General features: G+C 40.3%; 1 protein-coding gene across 1 annotated transcript; it reads left to right on the forward strand.

The window, feature by feature from the left end:
• Positions 1-1,321: 1,321 nt before the first annotated feature.
• Positions 1,322-16,388, forward strand: cwc22 (CWC22 spliceosome associated protein homolog). The gene is given in 20 exon segments (XM_018702681.2): positions 1,322-1,425; positions 3,224-3,280; positions 3,382-3,545; positions 3,547-3,603; positions 4,574-4,911; positions 5,268-5,522; positions 6,935-7,063; positions 7,503-7,671; positions 8,220-8,273; positions 8,393-8,528; positions 9,734-9,940; positions 10,047-10,109; positions 10,203-10,380; positions 10,772-10,832; positions 12,822-12,899; positions 13,159-13,311; positions 13,450-13,577; positions 13,870-13,971; positions 14,678-14,874; positions 15,640-16,388. Coding segments are annotated over 19 exon segments (3,213 nt in total). The 5' UTR covers positions 1,322-1,425; positions 3,224-3,225; the 3' UTR covers positions 16,329-16,388.
• Positions 16,389-23,177: the final 6,789 nt, after the last annotated feature.

Genomic DNA, 23,177 nt, shown 5'->3' on the forward strand with positions numbered 1-23,177 from the left:
GTGGATTTTGGAGTAGTTTCTAATCTTAAACCTGCACACAAAGGACAGAGAAAGCAATCAGACCTCATACCTCTGCCAGGGCTACAACACTGGTGGGCAGTAACTGATCAATAATCACTCAATCAAACTGTTTTTGAATAGCACCTTTTCAAGCTTATGTAATTCAAAGTACTTTACAAATGACTTACAAGCTGATAATGAAAACAAAATAATAAAGAGAATAAATACTATTTGGAAAACATTCTGATCAAAAGCTATATATTTAAAGTTAGCGTTTTAAAACACAGCTGCTCTCAGATCCGTCAACAAAAAGCTGCCTCAACAAATATTTTTCTCCAGCACTTAGGAACAACTAAAAGACTCCAAGTACTAGATGCTGGAGGCACGTCAAATAAGTAAACTGCTGCAAGACCATGAAGTGCTTTAAAAACAAGTGAAAGAATTTTAAAATGAAAATGGAAACTGACAGACAATGTAGGAACTTTTTCAAACAGGTGTATTGTGTTAGAACTCGTTAGCACTTAATTGCGTGAGGTTTTTAAGTACCTCTCCTGCCTTTTTCCCCAACAGATGGAAACATCACAGTTTTTAACCAACATTTTATGTAGTAAACTGTTAATAAGCAAATCGATTACAATGCACTGTTACAAAATAAACTACACTTTGACTTTTTAACTACTTCTAGTGGTCGAATTTCATCCCAATCATGAATTTCCTCATCAATTCCATCTTAACCGATACTTTTTAGTATTACATTGCTGTTTCAGCTTCTCTCAGCATTTGTATTTTGACTGCTGCTTCAAAAAGTTTCAGAATTTCACCTTTCTCAGATGTGAAACATTTTAGCAGCAAGCACAGGTCTGTGCAAATGTTTAAGTTGGGGTTGTGAAAAAGTGTGGATGCTATAAGAAATAATGCCATAAATATTTTTGATTTATCAAGTAACTTCATACAAACTGTAGCAAAGAGAAAAAAAAAATCTTTATGCCTACGGTTGTATGTTGGGGGTCACCATCACATTGCAGAATGAATTTGGGCCCGATTTCCCTGATGGTACTGCTTGATGGATAAGAATCTTAACCAAAAACAATTACACATTTTCCTCAGAATTGTTCAGACTTTTCTGTCTGAATACAATTATACACTTATATACTATTTTGTGCTTATTTTTTCTCCATTATAACTCTTTCTTTCCTGTCCTAACAAACAAAGGGATTAAAAACACAACATCCTCAGAGGAGGGAGGTATTACCACCGCGAGAGGGCGATACAAAAATACGACGCCACAGTTCAAACCTAGAGACCTTTGTTGTGAAACCCGGAAGCTGTATATGACCTGGAAGCATTGCTGGTCAGTGTAGGAAGTTTTCCGCCACAAAAACGACACAGATTTAACGAAGGGACGAGAAGTCGGGAAGCAGAACGGTAAGAAAATTTTAAAACGTAAAAAATAGAGGTAGCCGAAGGAGTTTACTGAAAAAGAAAATGACTGTTTTTTCTCCTCGTAGCTAATTATTAGCAGTCTAACTCGGCAGACTGAATGTAGCATTAGCAGGTTAGCTAAGTGTTGCCGACCCAAACACACATGGCGATAAAACTGGGACGTTTGTTGGAAATGGTTTTATAGTTACAGGTTATGTTGTTATTTTGATATCTTGCCCAAAGTAATTTTTGAATTACTAATATAGACGGACGTATTATATCCGACCACTTAACGTAATGGTAGCTCTTCCTGTGCACTAGTTACAGGTAAATCTAAACTCCTTTTAAAAGTTATAAATATTACATGTCACTCACCGGACACTTTTCTATAATATCTGTCTCCGAGATGAGACCTCTGAAAGTAATATTTGGAAAATGCAACATCAGTATAACCTAACACCAGAGCTAAAATGATTATTTGAGCGATCAAGTCATTGAATGACAGAAGGTGTACTAGCAGCAATATAGTCGTCATTTAATTCGGGTTTTAAGAAAATCCAACAAAGTGATGATTTCTGCTTCTTCAATATAAGAATTGGGTCTTTTCTTTGTAATATGTTACAGTAAATATTTTGTTGGATTTTGAAGAGTTGGTCGGGTATTTTCTCGACCAGTGGATCAGTTGTTTTGTTTACAAATTGTCACCTTAGTAGAATTTCCCAGACTCAATAATGATGTCTTCTGGTGTCTCGCTCTGTCCGCCCATCAGTTTAAAATCCCAAACTATTCATTTAAAAATGCCATAAATTTATAGCATGCTTTTGTATTTGAGAAGCTGGAACCAGGAAATGTTCTCTGCTTTCTAAAGACCAAATGACTGATGGAGTAAATAATCTGCAGTTCAAGTTTTAGTTGCAGCCATGCTTCACACAATCAGTGTCCTGTGCCCTGCAAGTTGGCTTAGTTTGGTTGTTGATGATATGACCTCGATTTATGAAAGTTTATTCTGCAAAGCCAGCTCAAAGTTTATCTGGAGCACATTGTTATCGCAATAACAAATCTGAAAAACTTTCAGGGTGAAGATAAGGATATGCGGATTATGCAGAAAGCATCCAAATTTAGTACCCATCACAAATAAAGTTCTTCCTGTTGCCACAGAGCACCAAATGAGAATTAGTTCAACGCTGAAATTCCCCAAAATACACTTTCTCCTGTTTTAGTAATATTATTTTTAAAAAGTACAGTGCGTTTTAGGAAATTACTCAGCCTGTTTTCTAACTGAAACCTCATGTTTGTGAGTTTTTTTTAGATATTAATCTCCGATTATGTCCACACCACAGATGCATTAGGAAAATTAGGAAGTATTGAGAGACAGATTGTTGATTTCAGTCTCTTCCTGGGATTTAAATAAGAAATACACACTACAATAAGAAAAATACAGATTATTGGTAATGTAAATATTTTCCCTGTTTGTCGGCAGAATTTCTGTTTTTCCTTACACGCAAGTTGACATGTGATGGCTGTAGAGCTGAAATAGTTAGTTTTTCACAGTTTCACATGTATGAATATTTGCTGCTTTTCTCCAATGATAGCAATATGAATAGATAAATGAATAGATTTGTAATATGTAAACTGGGGCTTTGGGAAATTGTGATGGTTATTTTTTTGGTTGTGTAATGGACCAATCACTTAATCTAGAAAATAATAAATGAAACTGATAATGAAAAGAATCCCTTGCTGCAGCCCTACATGACTGTTATCATACCTGTCTGTCCTAATGAGAACACGTGTGTGTTTTCAGGTATGGACTCTCCAAACAGAAGTCGAAGCCCTAGTCCTGTGCAGAGAGAACACGATGGTGAGTAAAAACTGCTGTTACTACTTATTGTCGCTATAATAACAATAGTATCAGTACTAGGAGCTGTAGTTTTACAATTCATCCTCACATCTTTTCGTCAGGCCCTTCAGAGGACGGGTCCAGTCCAGCAGCAGAGAAGCCCCAACAGGCTGACTCAGCAGAGAGAAGCCCCAAAGACAGGCCATCCCCTCAGGCCAGTCCTGCTGACCGCAGCCCCTCCAGGAGCCCCAACTCGAGTAGCTCAGACAGCAGCAGCAGCGATGACGAGGGATGAACAACAGGGGGCAGTGAGGAGGATTAGGAGCAGCGTGGCCCAGATCAAAGTAAGCAAGGACTAATGTGGATGTTACTGGCATTTTAATGCGTTCAAATGCACTAATTACTGTCGACTTCCTGTAGTTGTTAAGCTCCATGTGAAGGAGAGATGTCTGAGGTCTGTGATCAAGTTGACAGCTGCATGTAATCACAGGTTTTACATTTGCCAGGTTACTGCAGTGCTTGTAAATACTGCGTGTTCTCTATATTCCTGCTCACCAACTTGGTGTCTTATCTGCATGTAAACATAGTTGTGTTATTATTTTCTGTGATGATTGTGCAGTTGGTATGTCATCAAAAATCACATCACAACTTCTCAGAGCTCAAGGTGACATTTTTGAAACCAAAAGTTCAGAATCCAGAAATATTAAGTTAACTATCATATTATTGAGTACGTGACCAAGCAGAAACAACAAGCACTATAAATGACAGTAAATTTAATTCAGATGGCAGCGTTCTTTGATCGATTAGTTGAGAGAAAAATTCCCTCCATTATTTCCCAGAACTCAAGGTCATGTCTTCAAAATACTGGAGATATTTAAGTTGTAGTGATGTCAAACACGTAGCGGGGTTAAAGTAAGCTGGCCTGCTTCATGAGAAAAACCACTGAAGAATTCACTGAAAACATCTACGAATAAGACACAGGTGGATGATTGATAGAATTTCAAATAGAGGAGAACTGTGTGTCCATTACTGTCATCATAGACTTTAACTCCTCAAGTATCTACAAGATTTACGTAATTTAGAGAGTGACCCAGACTGACTCTAAGTTGAACTGGAGCTGCTGCCTTGTCTCTGTTTTTCAGCTCACGTCAGACTTTTAAAGATGGCAGCGTGTTTTTCTGTTGGTTCCGTGCTCTCTGTAGAGTTCATGTCCATGTCCATCCTGCATTCCTTTCAGTCCAGATCATTTTAACATGTGAAGTCCTGAAGACATGCTGCTCACACTCTGTTTGTTTGTTTGTTTGTTTGTTCCAGAGATCCACATCCAAGTCCAGAGAGCAAGACAGATCCAGATCCAGAGAGAGAGATAGATCGAGATCCAAATCCAGATCCAGATCCAGATCCAGATCCAGATCGAGATCGAGGGGGCAAGACAGATCCAGGTCCAAATCCAGAGATCGAGACAGATCCAGGTCCAGAGAGCGGGACAGATCCAGGGGAAGAGACAGATCAAGATCCAGAGGGAGGGACAGATCCAGGTCTAGGGGACGAGACAGATCCAGAGAGAGAGATAGATCCAGGTCTAGGGGACGAGACAGATCCAGGTCCAGAGAGAGGGATCGGGAGCGTTACGACAGAGGACGCTATGCTAGGTAACACACAAACACAAAAATACAGTATAAATTTTACATATTTTCTAAAACATTGAATATATGAACCCATCTCTCCTGTTTCAGTTTCTTTAAATAAAAGGATTTTACTCCTGTTTGTAGAAACAGTTGCTAATCAGAAAACAATTTTTACTTTTTTAAGAGCTGAATGTTAATGACTTAACAACACAGATAATTAATTAATTCAATAAACCTCTCACAGTGAAGACAACAGAGATGAGAATAGGAAATTGTTGAAGTTCTGTTGTCAAAGTGAATCATCATCATCATTGTTTAAAGTAATAGTAAACATTATAGAATTATTTTGTCTGATTCTGGTCTTCCTCTGCTCCACCCAGAGATCGCTATGATGATCGCCGCGATGACAGGAATGGGCGCTTTGACCGGAGGACCAATCGGGACGCAGAGTCAGATCACAGGAGGCGTGGCCGCTCCGCTTCCCCTCTGGCAGATGGGGAGCCGGTGGCGGCGGACGAGCCTCCGGTCAAGAAGAAGAAGGAAGAGCTCGACCCGATCCTGACAAGGACCGGCGGAGCTTACATCCCCCCGGCCAAGCTACGCATGATGCAGCAGCAAATCACTGACAAGAGCAGGCAAGAGCATTTTAACTTAATTCTTTATAGACACCAGGCTTGTGGAATATTTGATATTTGATATTTTATCAAATCTAAATCCTTTCTTACCCAGTGTAACAAGTAGTTTGTTTGGTCATGTCTGTTAAAAATACTTTTTTTGTTTCATTAAGCACAGACAGAATTGAGCTCACCTCAGTAACAGAACCGGTCATTTTATGTGAGATTTATGGAACAATTACCAGACAAGCATGACACTGACAATAATAGGTACTATGGAAATTCATTCATTCATCACTTATGAGCCATGGTCATTCTGCTGTTTTGGGGGGGTGGGGCATGCTGCAGTGGAATCTAAAGTAAAAAGAACACATAATATTAAATCATACTAATTCTATTTTCAGTAAATTCATTCAGTGCATATCAGTTGAATAAATCACTGGTGTTTTGCGTGCACAGTTAATTAGCTGAAGGTAAACTTAAAAAAATTGCACTGCACTAGTGATAGAATCTCAAAAATGCCACAAGCTCTTACTTTATCACGTTGAAAGGCAGAAATTTAAACAAAGGACTTTTTTTCTTTGCCCATGCCTGTAGCATCAGATAGAGGCCAAAGAGATCACACACAGAACTCGAATAAAAGACTTTATAAGGGATTCATTGGCTGCAGAGCTTATCAAAGCTAGGTATTTTATCAACTTGGAATCAGATCCAAAATGGAACCAGCTGTTGGAACCCATCCCAATCTCCAATCATTGTCTCCATGTTTACTTTCTGTTCCTGCAAGTCATTAACTTAAAATCTACAGACTTTAAACTTGCTGTGGAGAGAAAAATCCGTTGTAGAAAAGATTTATTTTTTGCTCAAAATTGAGTTGTTATTGACTGATAAACTGATTGAGTGTGATGTATTCAAAGATGCTGTGACAGAAAATAAAACCCAGACAATGAGAAAAAATGACAAATCACAACAATAGTCATCTCAAGACACTTTTCATGTAGAGCAGGTCTAGACCATACTCTTTAAAATAGGTAATTACAGAGAGAGACCCAACAGACCTCACCATGAGCAAGCACTAGGCGACAGTGGCAAGGAAAAATTTCCTTTTAAGAGGCAGAAACCTCGAGCAGAACCGAAAGAAATAAGAATGTGAATATGATGACTTGTTGAACTAAAAGATGTAGTTTTTAAATATAATATTATGTTGTAGCATTTTACCAACACTTAAATGCACCACCCTTATAGACTGTAAAACAGTCCATGCAACCAACAACTTTAGAGCAGTTTTTTTTTTTGAGCTCACTTTGTTTAGCTTGGATCAACTCAGTTCTGACTCTAGGTCTGAGATGTGTTACTGAAACCTGGGCTGCTTATTTAATCAACACCCTGTGATCTGTGTGTGTTTTGTTACTGATGCCCCGCCTTCTGTGCAGCCTGGCCTATCAGAGGATGAGCTGGGAGGCTCTGAAGAAGTCCATCAACGGTTTAATCAACAAAGTCAACGTGTCCAACATCGTCAACATCATCCAGGAGCTGCTGCAGGAGAACATTGTCAGGGGGAGGTGAACAACACACACTTGTAAACAACTGCACATTATTCAAACATAAACATCTTCAACATTAAAATTAACAGTGAAGTTAGTTATTAATTTCACGAATTATCTCATCACGAGTACTTGAGTGTTAGAAATTTGTGACCTTTGAAGTGAAACTGAGTTGTTGTTGTTTGTTGTAGCTGTTGCAGTTGATGCAACAATTCAATTCAACATTGTGAATTTAAATACTAAAAACTAAGCAGATTCAACTGAAATCTGTACAGTAACACAAATCCAATCGACTGATTCATTGTCTTAAAGGCACGTTTCCTGACTTGCATGACTGATTTATACAGGTTTTTTTTTCTTCACAAGTCTGAAGGTCATGTGCTGGTCTGACTGTCTCCTTGACTTCCCTTGTAACTGCCCACCTGTCCGTCTGTGTAACCATCTTCTTGTCTGTCAGGGGTCTGCTGGCTCGCTCGGTGCTGCAGGCTCAGGCAGCGTCTCCGATCTTCACTCACGTTTACGCCGCCGTCGTTGCCATCATCAACTCCAAGTTCCCGCAGATTGGAGAGCTGATCCTCAAACGCCTCATCCTGGCCTTCAGGAGGAGCTACCGCCGCAACCTCAAGGTACCTGTCGGACTGAGCGTTCAACTAACACTGTTTACCTTATCTGTCTGACAAATAAAGGAAGAAAGCGTGCAGCAGGTGCTGATAGCTTCAGTGTTGATTTGTGGATTAGTGGAATATGAATGGCTGACAGTGTTGGTAATCCTAAAAGACACAAATAAACATGAATAGATGCATGACTGTGTTTCCCTTAGTGGTGCAACAACCAGTGCAGGTAGCTCTCCCATTGGTTTATAATTTTTCTGAGCGAATGGTTGATAATGTGGTGAGAAATGGGCCTCCATCAGCACTTTGGTGAGTCAGTCAAGAAGTAGATGTGTTTAAATCTGCTTTATTGACATATCAGACATTATTGTTTAATGTGATTAAAGAGAGCATTTGAGAGTGAGTCTGCAATTATCTAAAAATGAACATGCTGCTTACAGTATCTGTTGTCCACAGCTGCTTCATACTCTCGGCCTCATCTTCTCCTTTGGTTCGTTAAATCCCTGCAGCCATCTGAAGGCATTAGTGATGTAATTAAAACCAGTCTGTCTTTTGTTTTCCAGCAACAGTGCCTGACAGCCTCCAAGTTTGTGGCTCACCTCATCAACCAGAATGTGGTAGGTAGTACCGTCTGACTCTAATATTAATGGTGAGTTTGAGTGTTGATGCTCAGTGCTAATGAGGTGTCTGAACTTCTCTCTCTCTCTCTGTATCTGCTGGTGTCTCTTGCCCTCAGGCCCACGAGGTTTTGTGTCTGGAGATGCTCACTCTGCTGCTGGAGCGACCGACCGATGACAGCGTGGAGGTCGCCATCGCCTTCTTGAAGGAGTGTGGACTCAAACTGACTGAGGTCTCCCCACGAGGAATCAACGGTACGTTATTATCATGACTCGTCATCATCGTTATGGCTGATGGTTATCGATTAATCACTAATTAGTCAATTATCATGATAAAAAACACCAAATATTCTTTAGTCCCAGCTCTTATTATTGGAGGATTCACTGCTTTTGCCTTTGTTATATCTTTGTTAACTTTATGTCTTTTGGTTTTGAACTGTTGGTTGAACAAAACAAGAAAGTTTAAGATGTTACCTTTAATTCCTTCTGTACTTTTCTGATGTACTATAGATAATTTATTGACTAGTTGAAAAAATAATCACCTATTTGAGTGTGCTGAAGGAGTTACAACATTCAATTCAGCACCTAAGAATTTATTTTTTATTTATTTATATTTATTTTTATTTTATTTTTTTGTAGTGTGTGATAATATGATAATCAGGCCATGGTTAAATGTTGAGAAGAAAAGAAAGAAATGTAAATTCTTGAATGCAAATGCTCAAAAAAGGCAACTCGTGCTCTTTTCTTTTGTTATCATTTTCTCTTACACTTTTCAATTTAGGCTTCTGCATTAAAGCATCTCTATTTTCCATTTCATTCTTTTTTCATTTTAATATCTAATTTCATTTTTCTCGCTAACATTTAATTATGACCTGAGTATCCTAATTATGAAAATAACAATTTATCCATTTTCTTTTGCTACAGTGACCTGCCACAGTTTTTTGAATTAAACAAACTGCAGCATAATTTAAAATTCAGTCATTAGTTTCTCTCTAGTAGTTTCCACAGGCCCTGCAATGCCCCCCTCCTCAGTAAATGCTGGGCAGTGGCCTGGATACTAGAAAATCAGACATGTGACCAACAGGTTCCCCGTTCAGTCCCTGAAATCTGGGTGGATAAAGTAAATGACCTTTCTTTCTGATGCTGAAGTGCCCTTGAGCAAAGTCCTTTCCTGTTGACTGTGAGAAGGTTAACAGATAATAAAATAATCCAGTTCAGATCCACTGATGAGATTCAAGTCAAACAAAATCAAACTTCAGTTTTAACAAACATGATTCATTACAGAAACATGATCACCTTGCAGGGACCCTGCTTCCCCTGAACTTGTCTTTCCCTGATTCATCAACCTGCTCCCTTAAACTAAACAGTACTGCATCTGTAGGAGACAAAAAATACAAGACAGATCCCAAATATCAGTGATCAGAAAAGAGACAACAAGTTCTGCCTGTTTTTCTTTTCAGCCATATTTGAGCGTCTCAGGAACGTCCTCCATGAATCGTCCATCGATAAGAGGGTCCAGTACATGATTGAGGTGATGTTTGCCATCAGGAAGGATGGTTTCAAAGATCACCCAGTGATCCTAGAGGGCCTGGACCTGGTGGATGAGGACGACCAGTTCACCCACATGCTGCCGCTCGACGACGAGTACAACCCAGAGGACATACTTAGTAAGACCTGGAGAAAAGAGGGAGGAACCCACCCAGCCCTGCAATTCTCTCTGCACAAATATGTTTGTACATGATAGTCTTAACATGTGTGTTTATGTTCACACAGATGTGTTTAAGATGGACCCAGACTTCCTGGAGAACGAGGAGAAATACAAAACCATCAAAAAAGGTGAGACTGTGCAAAAACAATCACACCGTGTCCAATCAGCTGTAACCTCCTTCGCAGTTTAACCAATCCGCTGTCACCACCTCCTCCTGACAGACATCCTGGACGAGGGCAGCAGCGATTCGGGGGAGGAGGGAGATGGCAGCGACGAAGATGAAGACGATGAAGATGAAAACGAGGAGGGAGAAGAGGATGAGAAGGTCACCATCTTTGATAAGACAGAAGTCAATCTGGTTGCTTTTAGAAGAACCATCTACCTCGCTATACAGTCCAGGTACACACACGCAAACGCACACGCACAGGGAGTAACACACAGTCAAAAATACACACTCACAGTCAGTGACTCAGTTGCCTTTCAGGGTGTTGGCAGTTATTTACAGCTCCTGCTATATTTGATAAGCTTGGACTAATATTTAAAGCTCTGTGTGTGTGTGTGTGTGTGTGTGTGTGTGTGTGTGTGTGTGTGTGTGTGTGTGTGTGTGTAGCCTACTTACCATGTTTTCATTGAAGAAGAGTTCACAGGTTTGGAGAACAGGATGAAACATGGGAACAGATTGAGAAAAGTACACACAAGCTTTAAAAAACACACACACATACACATGCAGTCACACATGAGCTCGCTGCAGTTTTTGATTGATTGATTGATTGATTGATTGATTCTATAGCTTGGACTTCGAGGAGTGCGCTCACAAACTGATCAAAATGGACTTTCCCGACAGCCAGACGGTGAGTCCACACACACACACACACACACACACACACACACACACACACACACACACACACTTGGCTGATATAAAAGGCTTCAGCGATGAAGTCGCACACATTAATGAGGATCTCTCTCTCTCTCTCTTTCTCTCGGAGGACTGAGTTTCTCCACTCCACTCTGAAATGTGGATGCATAAAACAAGCTCACATACAGCAGTCGTTGTCAGTGACAACCGTTAGACAATCTGCACCATTATATCGGTGGCTGATATGTTATTGGCCAATAAGGAAAGGGTGGTAATGCTGCAGGACTTTCTGTATCTATTTAATGGATCTATTAAAATGGAGTCTGAGGAACTATGCACTGATTAGTTAAAGATCATGTGAACTTATAATGATTTTTGTAGCTTGTACCTGCTTGGTAACGAAGAGATGATTAGATGATATTTTAAAAAGTGCCTTCACTAAAGATTATTGTCCCGATCAGTTATTTGTCTTGTCTTTATCTTTTCTAGTCTGTTAAATGTCAGAAAATAGTGCAAACTGTCCATCCCAAAGACATTCATTTTGATGATGATGTGAAACTGAGAAAAGCAGAGAATATTTAGATGGGAGAAAAATTTTGTCCGTTTTTGCTTTTAAAAAAAATCAATTAACAACATAGTTGGCGATAAATTATTTGTTGATTCGCAAATTGATTAATCGCCTAATCATTGCAGTGTTATTAAGAAATAAACTAAGGCTATTATAAACAACTTTACCATAAATTATTGGTGAACACTCCAAGTATTGGTATTGTATTAGAAAAATAAACTTATCTTTATTGTCTTCTTTTAGAAAACTATAGTTTCAACATGTGAACATGCTGCTTGTGTGTCTGTGTGTTACTGTGTGTGTTACTGTGTGTGTTACTGTGTGTGTTACTGTGTGTGTGTGTGTGTGTGTGTGTGTGTGTGTGGGCTCCTGAGGCCAGGTTGTGTGACAGTAATAGTTGGTTTCAGACGTTGACAGTTGCAGGTCAGCTGCATGTGTGAGGAAAAAGAAAAGCGTTTTGAGAAACATAACGTGTCAGAGGACAATCAGCTCTGTGTTGTTGTTTGTATCTTAGTGAGGACCTCTGAGACTGCAGACATCATGGCCGTCATTTGTTGTTTCTTTGTGGTCGACAACTTTCAGAGAAGAAATATCAACAGTTAGTGCATACAGAGGATCTGACCTCTCAGGCCCTCGGGGAGGTAGTATGGAGTCTACCAGCTGTGACACAGTCAATATTTAATTGTGCTTTAGTTTTTTAACACTAACCAGATCGAGTGGTGAACAAATGGTGCTTCATTGGAGTTTACCAGGTGTCATCATCTGTTCGCGTTCATGCCGAGAAAGAAGCGGTTTTAGCGACGTGAATCGTAAATGGAGCTGCCTTCAGATGCCACAGGGTGATGGTTCTCACAAGCGTACTGATAACTGTGTGTGTGTGTGTGTGTTTGAGGTCGGAGCTGATGACCTTGTCAGCTGGAGTTTCATCAGCATCAGGACTGAATCACTCAACACAACAGCTGGAACACAAACACACGTTCTCACTCTTTGAAGATGTTTGTCCTCTGACACATTTTTCTCACAGCCTCCATCTCAAACGCTCTGAACAGCCGCACCCACTGAGGTGATTATCGAAGAAAAAACATATTTCCACTGAATCAGGAAGCTCAAAAGCAAAGGAATCTGATCGGAACAAAAAAAAAAGATGACGACTTCTCGACTGACCGGCTCGTAACTCTCGGTGTTCTAGAAACATTTCATATTGTCTCCGAGCAACAATAAGAGCTTTTAATCTGCTGCAGCAACAAAGCATGTGTTCCTCTCACTTTTAGTCACCTTTGGCTTTCTGTGGGGCCGAAGAAAATGACCCTGGGTAGTAGTTGAGACAGTTCATTAAAAAAACAAAGAAGAAAATATCAGAAATTTCATACATGTATTCCTCGTATTAACAAGATGTTTTATTTGTGTGAACAGAAGGAGCTGTGTAACATGATCCTGGACTGCTGCGCTCAACAGAGAACCTACGAAAAGTTCTTTGGTCTCTTGGCCGGGGTGAGACACGCACAGACACATGTTAATGTTTTCATACTAGTACAAGCTTTGTAGTGACTTTAAAAGGTCAGTTCATTTTCTCTCCTTACTCTTGTGGTATCTGTCCCATCGGATAGTTTTGGTTTCACAAGTCCACATTGTGAGATAACTTCCTCTGAGACTTGGTTTGTAGTTTAACATGTGGTGTGTGTGTGTGTGTGTGTGTGTGTGTGTGTGTGTGTGTGTGTGTGTGTGTGTGTGTGTGTGTGTGTGTGTTCAGAGGTTCTGTCTGCTGAAGAAGGAGTACATGGAGAGTTTTGAGGGTATTTTTTCAGAACAGTACGACACAATTCACAGACTGGAGACCAACAAATTGAGGAACGTTGCCCGACTGTTCGCTCACCTGCTCTACACAGACTCTGTTCCCTGGAGTGTAAGGACACACACACACACACACACACACACACACACACACACACACACACACACACATCCATTAAATCCACTCCAGACTGACCCCCCCTCTCCCTCCCTCCCTCTTTGCTGTGTCCTGTGAATGTCTCTCGGCCAGGTGTTGGAGTGCATCAGGATGAGTGAGGAGACCACGACGTCGTCCAGCAGGATCTTTGTGAAAATCCTTTTCCAGGAGCTTTGTGCCTACATGGGCCTCCCCAAACTCAACCAGAGGCTCAAAGACCAGTACGAACACACACACACACACACACACACACGCACACACTGGACAGTCATACCACTATCACACAAAGTACATGCGCTGTTTTAATGAAACCCTTCCCCATCTGCTAGATTCTCTTCCTCAGTGTATTTTCACATTCAAGGATTCTTTCATTGGTCTTTGAAAAACGTGAAACATGTTGCAGAAGTTTTGTGTGAGATTGTGTGCTGTTGGCTACTGAAGAACAGAACACAATTCAAAAACAGACCAAAATTATATTATGGTGTAATGAGCATGGTTATGTGTGTGTTTCAGGACACTGCAGCCATTCTTTGAAGGTCTGTTTCCTCGTGATAATCCGAGAAACACTCGCTTCGCCATCAACTTCTTCACCTCTATTGGACTGGGAGGACTCACGTAAGAGACGCAGACAAACACAGTATAAACACACTTACACAACATGGCTAAAAGTATGTGGACACCTGAGCCACAGGCCATAGTCAGGTTTATGAACCAGGCTGCAGGGATTTGTTCCCATTCAGCCACAAGAGCATTAGTGAGGTCCAACACTGGTTAACAGTCAGCGTTCTAGTTAATGTCCAAGGTATTGGATGGGGTCGACGTCGGGGCTCTTTGCAGGCCAGTCCAGTTCTTCCACATCAAACCTGAAATTAATAAAACATGTATGGATAATCAGGTAGCAAAGTTTTTATTTTCTTTTTTGAGTCTGAAAAAAAGTCAACACGAGAAACGTAAGAAATCTAACTTCATGTTATGTGATTGCATTTACAGTTTGATCGTTGCAAGGCTCTTTAAAAAATATGTCTAGACTTTCTGTAATGGGTACTAAAACATTCTAACTCTTCCAAATTAATGAAGTGAAAGTTAAATGATTGAGAAAAGTATTAATATTCTGTACATATTTCTTGAATTTTACAGCAAAAAAGTTCTGAATGAAATTAGTTCAATTCTGAATGTTTGAGGCCTTTCCCACTCTGCCACACAGTTGGAAATACTTTATGTGAAAGATTATTGTATTTATATTGTAGGAGTCTATAATCACACATAGACTGTAAACAGGTTGTAAGTACTTGAATTTCACACATTTCTCACCCTCTCTCAGGGATGAGTTGAGGGAACATTTGAAGAACGCTCCAAAGATGATCATGACTCAGAACCAAGAGGTGGAATCCTCCGACTCCTCCTCGTCCTCTTCGTCGTCCTCTTCCTCATCTGACTCCTCGTCCTCGGACTCCTCCAGCGAATCAGATTCAGACTCCTCAGACTCAGACTCTTCCTCCAGCAGCAGCAGCAGCTCAGGTACATCTGTATTTAATTATGGTACTTAAATACAGTATGTATGTCCCAGTGTGCAGGACAGTTACCGTGCCGCCCCTGGGATTCTGGGTAATGAAGTCCTGAACTAATTAGACCCAATCCAAAACGTCTTTGACCTGAACAGACCTCAAAAGAAGGAGGGTAAAACTTCCAACCTCTAGCCCAGAAATAAGAAAACCTCATTTAAAATCCCTTTGACATTTCTGTTTTTAGCAGCAGGATGTGGCGTCATGACTTCTCTAGTTAACGAGCAGCTGAGGATTAAAAGAGCAGAAATATAGCTGACTTTATTTTTATTGAACTCAGTGGCAGAGACATTATTTTTATATTAGAAACACCCCTTTATTTCTGATTTCCCTGGTTTATGCAAACTCTGTTTATCTGTTGTCTGTTTCAATGTTGCGTTTATTTCCACAACACTAATTCAACATTGTCCTTTTTTCCAAAAGACACCAAGTTGACTTAATACTTCTCCTAGAAATTTCCAATTGAAGTTTTTGCAGGATTCCCCTTTTGGGTAGGCTTTTAATGTGGAAAAAAAAAAACATGAGGAAGTCTTATATTTTGATGGAAACTCCAGGTCTAGGTTGTGTTAATTGGATAAATTATATCATCAAGAGTAATTGTTATTTACTACTGGAAAATATAAATATAAATATGAATGAATTTTCATCATGCTTTTAAATGTTGGCCAGTACGAGTGAACGATTATTCAATGAGTGATTATTCATTCCTCTTGTTCTCCAGACTCAGACACCAAACACAGGAAGAGGAAGAAGAGGAAAGAGCAAAGTGAGGAGAAGAAGAAGAAGCAAAAAGAGAAGGACAAAAAGAAAAAGAAGGACAAACCCTCTGACAAGAAGCAAAGCAGACATAAGAACGACAGAGACAGGGACGATGACAGTAACGACGAGAAGCAGGCGAGGAAGGACAGGAGAGGCCGTTCGCGTGAGGCAGAGGAGCGCGAGCGAGCACACGAGGGCGCCCGCCGGAGCAGACGAGACGAAAGAGCGGAAGAAGAAGAAGAAGAGCAGCAGAAAGAGGAGGAGAGGAGACGAAAAATTGACTCTCAAGGCAGGCAAAGAGACATAGAGAGGGAGAGAGGGACAGAGACAGAGGGAGAGAAAGGGAGCGGGAGCGAGCGAGGGAGCGAGAGAATGAGGAGAAGAGAGAGAGGGAGAGAGAGAGGAATAAGGAGAACAGAGACAGGAACAGAGAGAGAGAGGAGAGGAGGAGGAGATAAAACTCCTCATCCCTCTGTCCTGAAGCAGCAGACCAGACTGATGATTGACAGACAAGTTAAGCGTTTCCCTCTGTCATCCCTCTCTTCTTCACCTCATCTGTCACTGTGGTGTTTTAGGATTCGGGACCCATCTCTCTTCTCTGTCTCTCCTCTCTCCTCTTTCCTTCCGTCTGACTGTATTTTCTATTGTTGATTTTTCTGTTGTTGATGAAATGAGAAAAAAAACATTAAAGTTGCTTTAGATGTTTTTTAATCTGTTATTGTTTCAGATATTTCCAGCTCCTGACCAGGTGAAAATTATTTTACTTTACTGTGGAGTCACAGGAAACTGCTGCTGCTGTTGTTTTTCTTACTTTCCAAACGCTTAAAGGAAAAGTTGCTCCTTTTTGAGAAATTTGCCTACATTTGCTTAGATGAGAATTTCAATAACCCTACTATGTTTTTTTTTGCTAAATTAAGAGCAAAATAAATTGTCATGGTGTGGGTTATGTGCCGGCCTGTTTGTTGGCTGGGTGCAGGTGAGTTCATTCCGTTTCGACACTGAGAGCAAGGCTAGCTGTTTCCCCCTGTTTCCAGTCTTTGCACTAAGCTAAGCTAACTGTCTCCTGGATCTAGCTTCATTTCTTCTTGGTTCTGGCTTCTTCTTCTTGTTTCTTTTTATGTCCACCCTATGCTTCATATTTACTGCATAGACACAAGAGTGTTATCCATCCTCTCATCCAGCTCAGGCCAAGAGAAAGTTTTAAAGTGACCTTTGATAATGTTTTCTTGACATACAACCTCCTGCAGCCTGAAGTAGTCGGATGTTGTTATAGCCCCAGGAAAGTGAGGGCGTTTGGTGGTAACATGCTATGACACAGGAAACTGTGGCTCACATCCCACCTCCTATCGTCAGTCATTGGACAGTGTGTACATCAAACCAACTTTAATTTCTTTAAACATGGCCGTCATTTCCCCTTAACCAAATAATCCACCAATTATTAATAGTTTCTGTGACAGTTTTAGGCAGTGTTGATAGATGATATATTTTGCTGTTTAGTTTTGTACCAAGATTATTTGTTTTGGAAAAATCAGAGACTGGAGCAAACAATCACAGTGCTTAACAAAAAAAAACATGCGAGAAGTCGCTGTGGGGCTGATGTACTGCCTTCTGCCCCAGATAACTTGCTGTGTCTATATCTGACCAAAAAGCAAATAAATTTAGCAGATGATGGGATTTTCACAAACGAGGAGGAGGGAGTGAGTGTGCCACACAAATATCTGGAGACTAACCATAAAGTACAGTAAATGGAAAAAAAAAAAAACTAAAACAAAGTAAAAACAATTCTCAGAAAAATGATATTTTTATTTATTTATCCTTTAAACAACAAGGACGGTCCCACTGAGACACAATTTCTGTTCTGCCAGAGAGTCAAGGACAAGATGGGCAGCAAAATGAGATAAATTGTTTGATATAAAAATACAAACAGGAACAGATAACATCACCAAAAACACAACAAAACATACAGGAATCAGGGGCTAATAACAATCATGGCAAATAATGACACATGTTAAAAGCAATGATGTTTTTCTGTGAAAACTGATCAAGTTTAAAGATACCAATATCATGGTAAATGTCCTCATTAATACTGTAAAGGCAGGCAGGGAGTTGTTTACATTCGTGAGATGTGATGGAGGCAGCTGTTTAAAATATCTAAACACTTTGGGAGCTCTGATGATACCACGGTACAATGTGACTAACCAGCTCTGTCGATACACGCACACACACTCACACACACAAAGAGAATTTGCTACCACTGTAATCACACTCCAAAAACAGAAACAAAAACAGAATAGATCCGTCAGAACCAGCCATCCACAGCAAACCCAGTGGATGAAATACTCATGTAAAAGGAGGAATACATCATTGTTAAAATACTCTTATTACAAAAAAAATTCCTGCATTCAAAAGCCTAGATTACATCTTTACATAAGTATCAGAAGTAAAAGTGTGCCACTTGGGAAAAAAAAAAGTTCCTTGGATGATGTTGTGTTATACATGTATAAGATATGATTATTATTACTGATTCACTGATGTGTACATGGCCATTTTACTTATATACCATCTGGCTGTTTAATCTGCTAGACCTCCAATTTCAAGAAGGCATTTTCTGAATATGATTACATCCCAAAAAATGTATTTTCTTAAAACAAATGGAAACATCTGAGGGCAGTAAGAATAGTGTATGAAGTGGCAATATTCGTACTTATTTCTTATTATTCCACGTGTATTAAAAACAATAAGACTTCAAAGACTCAGTCACAGACTAAAATGGCTTGGTGCAATAACAGTGTGTTTTATTGTAGAAACAGATTTTATATTATGTTTAAAAATCCAGTTCCACTTTCTCATAAAGTTTATGAAAAGGGTTAACAAGTGACTTTCTAATGACTTTATTACTGGTTAACAAGTCATTTACAAGTGCTTTATAGATCGGTTATAAGAACAACCTTTGTGTTGCCAGGTTGTGAAAAATCTTCCTTCATAATGATGCTTGTAATTTGCCTCTTTAAAGGTCCCATATTGTAGAAAGGGAGATTTCCACATCCTTTGTTAATTATAAAGCAGATCTAGTTACTGTATAAAAACTGAAGGTATGAGAAACACATACAGTCCAGATTCAAGAACCTGCCTCTAAACAAACCATCACTATGTCTGTAATTTTGTGATGTCACAACAATATAGTCACCGCCCATAACCACGCCCCCAGCAGGCGCACCATCCACTTTTTTGTGTTTTGTTTTAACTTTATCGACAACACAACACTAAGCAGTCCATCCCTTCAGATGTTAGGAGGCCAGTAAATCACTGCACAGCCTTTCTGAGAAGAGGAGAGTCCAAAGGCCTAAAGTTTTTTTGTTGTTATTGTTAATTTGACTGTTTGTCTCATTTCAGCCATTAACCATTTGCATTTACCAGTGAGTTTTAATAAAGTACAGTGACCTGGCCATGCATCAGTCAGTCAGTCAGTCAGTCGAAGGACGGGCTCAGACCAACACAAAACACCTGTTCTCGCTAGAACTCCAGAGAAGTGTGAAAGAAAAGATGTAAAGCTGCATTTGGATGGTTTTTGGTTCTTAAAACCACGAATATATCTTTACCTGAAAAGTTTAGAATATGGGATCTTTAATTCATTAGGGAGACCCCATCACTGGATTCCACTTAGATTCCACCACAGCTGCATGGCACAGGTATGTAAAGGATGGTTATGCGCGTGCTGTTTGTAAAGGCTAACCATCTCCTGGTTTTACAGCTTTAAACTGAAAATAGCATTTTTGTTTACTGTAAACTTCCTCCTCCAGTGGTATCAGCTCAGAATATGCTGATGTCTGCAGTTCACCGACTCTCATCTCTCCAACAGGAACAACAGTGCCTGAAACTTTGCCGTCAAACCTGCCTGGTCTCTCCGCTCCGTCCTGTGATCAGTGATGTGGAAGTCAACTGTGTCTCTGTCTCTCTCCTCGATTATCCTCCGCCTGTCATGATGTCGCCTCGCTGCACATTAAAAGTCTGGGTTGCCCATGTGATTTATGGAGCTTCTGAATATGTAAACAAGTGATTTATTGTCTGTAAATCTGCATGGCTGAGGCACGGGCATACAGGCCATATTTCTAGTATTAGGGGATTTAATCTTCAAAATCTAAACACACATCACCGTATTTTTATTTAATTGAAAATAGAATTTTTACATTGGTTATGTACTGGACTATTTCTTAGCCTAGCGTGGGACTCTGCTGTGTTTTTTTTTTTTTTTTTACAAATAAGAACCGAGCAAGACTGTTTTCAGTCTTTATGCTAAGCTAAGCTAATTGACTCCTCTGTACAATGATTCTCAGTATCAGGAGAGTGGAAGACACTCATTCAGTGTTTTTTTTCTTTATTTGTATTACTTTCTACATCATAGATTCATACTGAAGACATCAAAACTATAAAGGAACACATATGGAGTTATGCAGTAAACAAAATAGCGTTAAACAAACCAGAATGTGTTTTGTGTTTTAGATTCTTCAAAGTAGCCGCTTTTTGCGTTGGTGACAGCTTTGCACACTTCTGGCATTCTCTCAATCAGATCCTTAAGATCCCTTGATGTAGAAAATAATAAAAAAGAAAGAAAAACCTTTGGTGTGTCCAAACTTGTGACTGGTGCTGTATATCAGATTAATCTGATCTTTCAAGGTTTGTGCGGCTCTATATATACTTTTCTGGGTGTATATATGCTGTGTAAATAATTGATATATTAAATATAAATTCAATGTCCATTTAATTCTGCTCAGCATCCACAGACAGTCCTGCACTTAACTGTACAGCTGCTGCAACACTACAGATTTCCTTTAGGATTAATGAAAATAATAGTTCCCGTATTTTCCCAAAACGTCAAACTATACTATTCCTTTAACTGAATCAGAAAGTTTGCACCAAACTGCAATCTTTCAGTTATTAAATCTGTTTCTGTGTTTGTTTTGCTTTTACAGGAGAGTCTTCAAGGTCTCAGCACACACATACACCCAGTGTGCTGTACAACCTCGTTCAACCTTGATGTGATGTTCAAGGTGAGAGGGGGAGATGCCTGTGTGTATGTATGTATGTATGCATGTATGTGTAAGTGGGTCGCTGCAGTGCTGGATTGTGATTGGTTGGGCGTCCTGAGGAGCAGATGAGTCAGATTGGTTTGCTGCCGCAGCAAATGGAGGGAGAGATCCACTGGGACCTGGGAGCTGCAAAGAGGAGGAGGAACACAGGGTGAAGTAAGAGAGCTGTGCAGGAGAAGTGGACTCCTCTTTCTCTCTATCTTTCAAATTCTAATATAGATCTCAAAGTTTCCAAAGATGTTTTAATTCCACATATTTATTTATTCATCTGTAAATGTGCCAGCGTTAGCCAGTTGGCTAATTTTCAACTGCAGTCCTTTGGCGAGATGTTCTGAAACCACTGAAGTGACGGAGAGAAGACAACAAAATGCCACAAAAACAGCAGATGCTGAACAGCAGTAACACAGAATACCACAGTCATAATGTTGACCTTGACCAAGTAATAAAAGATGCAGTTACAAGTTAGTAAAATGTTAAAATCATACGCCTAACATAGAAGCCCTGCAGCACCGAAGGTCATACCAAATCAGCAAGTGAATGATAATGTATATAATACACCATACATATCCAAATCAGTTAAATATGTCTGTATGATAGGCTGGCTTTTTGGAGGATGTTTGCAAAATGATGCAAGATATCAGTATGGGATGTTTTCATTTGCTGGAACATTAAGTTTTGGGGGTTTGGATCTCTGGTCTTTAATATTTCACTCAGTGTAATTAGTATATAGCTTCAATAAAGAGCTGCAGCAGCATAACACACAATACTGCAGACGTATATGATACTGTCAGACAGTGAGGAGAAATGTTTTTGAACAGGAGCAGTCCGTAAGTTCTCTCTCTCTCTCTGCTGAACGTGGTGGTGACGATCACTGCCAAGAGCTTAGAATACGTCCTCTAAGCAGAGTGGATGCTACAGTGAGATGCCTCTGAGTGACCAGACAGGCTATAATATTGATTAGCTGAAATATGGTGTAGTTGCTCAAACAGTAGGAAGTAGAGCTTTTGTTGGGAACTGCAGATCATTCCACATCTGCTGCTCAAGTGGGTTTTTGTGGCAGCAGGATGGTGTATGTGAGAATAAATCGAAATAAACTAGAATTTAGTGTGTGATCACAGTATGGAAGGAACATGTCACCCAGTGCAACAGTGTGGCTCATGTGTTACTAATAATTTTAAGACAACAGAGGGTGGCACAGAGGAATAAGATATATCAGGCTTTCATGGGATTTGTTTATCTTATGGTTAGGCTTATCCTTTAATGAGGAAATGTGGACTTCAGCCCCAGAGGTTTCCCAACATGCTTTGTGTTGGTTGGAAAGTCGACTACAGTCGCTTAGCTGAGCTTCAGAGAGCGACAGACAGGCAGGAGTATCAGTCTCAGAGCAGCAGTGTGAAATGTCTCAGCTCTCTGACATGATGTTACCTGTCTGTCTGTCTGAACTCTGGTGCTGAGGAATCTGTGGGTCACTGACAATGTGACAACCATGGATGAAGCACACACTAATGCATCTTAACACCAATACTGCGTGAGCTGTAGGAGGAGTTGGTGTTCCTTCCGCATGTCTGGGCCCAGGGGCTCGTCGTCTCACCAGAACTCTGCGGCCCACTCGTCATTTCTGCTTGAGGATCCAAAACGCACCTGGATTGGAGTGCAGTGCTAAAACTACAAACTCTTCTAAGTGTTGCAGTTTCAGGTCTGGGTCGAGGAAACTGTGAAATGATCCTTTAACATGACACCTCCTGATGACACAAACAGGTGAGTTGACTGTAAATACAAAGACAGTTAGAACATGGTGACCACAGCTGGGAACAATCTGTGTGTGTGTGTGTGTGTGTGTGTGTGTGTGTGTGTATTGCAACCAGTATTTACAGTTTTAAAATAGATTTTATCTGTTTTTTGCCAACAACAAAATCTGGAAACAAATCAGCCAGAACCTGCAGTTCTCTCTCTCTCTCTCTCTCTTTCACTCACACACACACCCACACACACACACACACAGTAACAATCTGGTGTCAGATATTTTTATCCTTAAAAATCCATCCAACTGTGATTCTTTTATTTTTATTGGATGTAATTTAAGCCCTTCTCTCTCTCTCTCTCTCTCTCTCTCTCTCTCTCTCTCTCTCTCTCTCTCTCTCTCGTGTGTGTGTGTGTGTGTGTGTGTTTTTGTGTACGGCGCATGCGCAGTCTCGCCGCTCGGCTCTTGGTGCGGCGCAGGGCGCGCGGCTCTCCGCTGCTCCGACGGAGTTGATCAGTGTCCGGACTGATACCTGATGGATGGATGGTCGATGATTGTTCGGTCAAACCCCCTAACCCCACCCCCCCACCCCGATCTCCCCCCATCAGGGACCAACAGACAGGATACCTGGGCCCGTTCAGTATTGAATATTGATAATTGATCGGCAGCTGA

This window comes from Lates calcarifer, linkage group LG1, assembly GCF_001640805.2.
Source record: "Lates calcarifer isolate ASB-BC8 linkage group LG1, TLL_Latcal_v3, whole genome shotgun sequence".
NCBI classification, from domain to species: domain Eukaryota; kingdom Metazoa; phylum Chordata; class Actinopteri; family Centropomidae; genus Lates; species Lates calcarifer.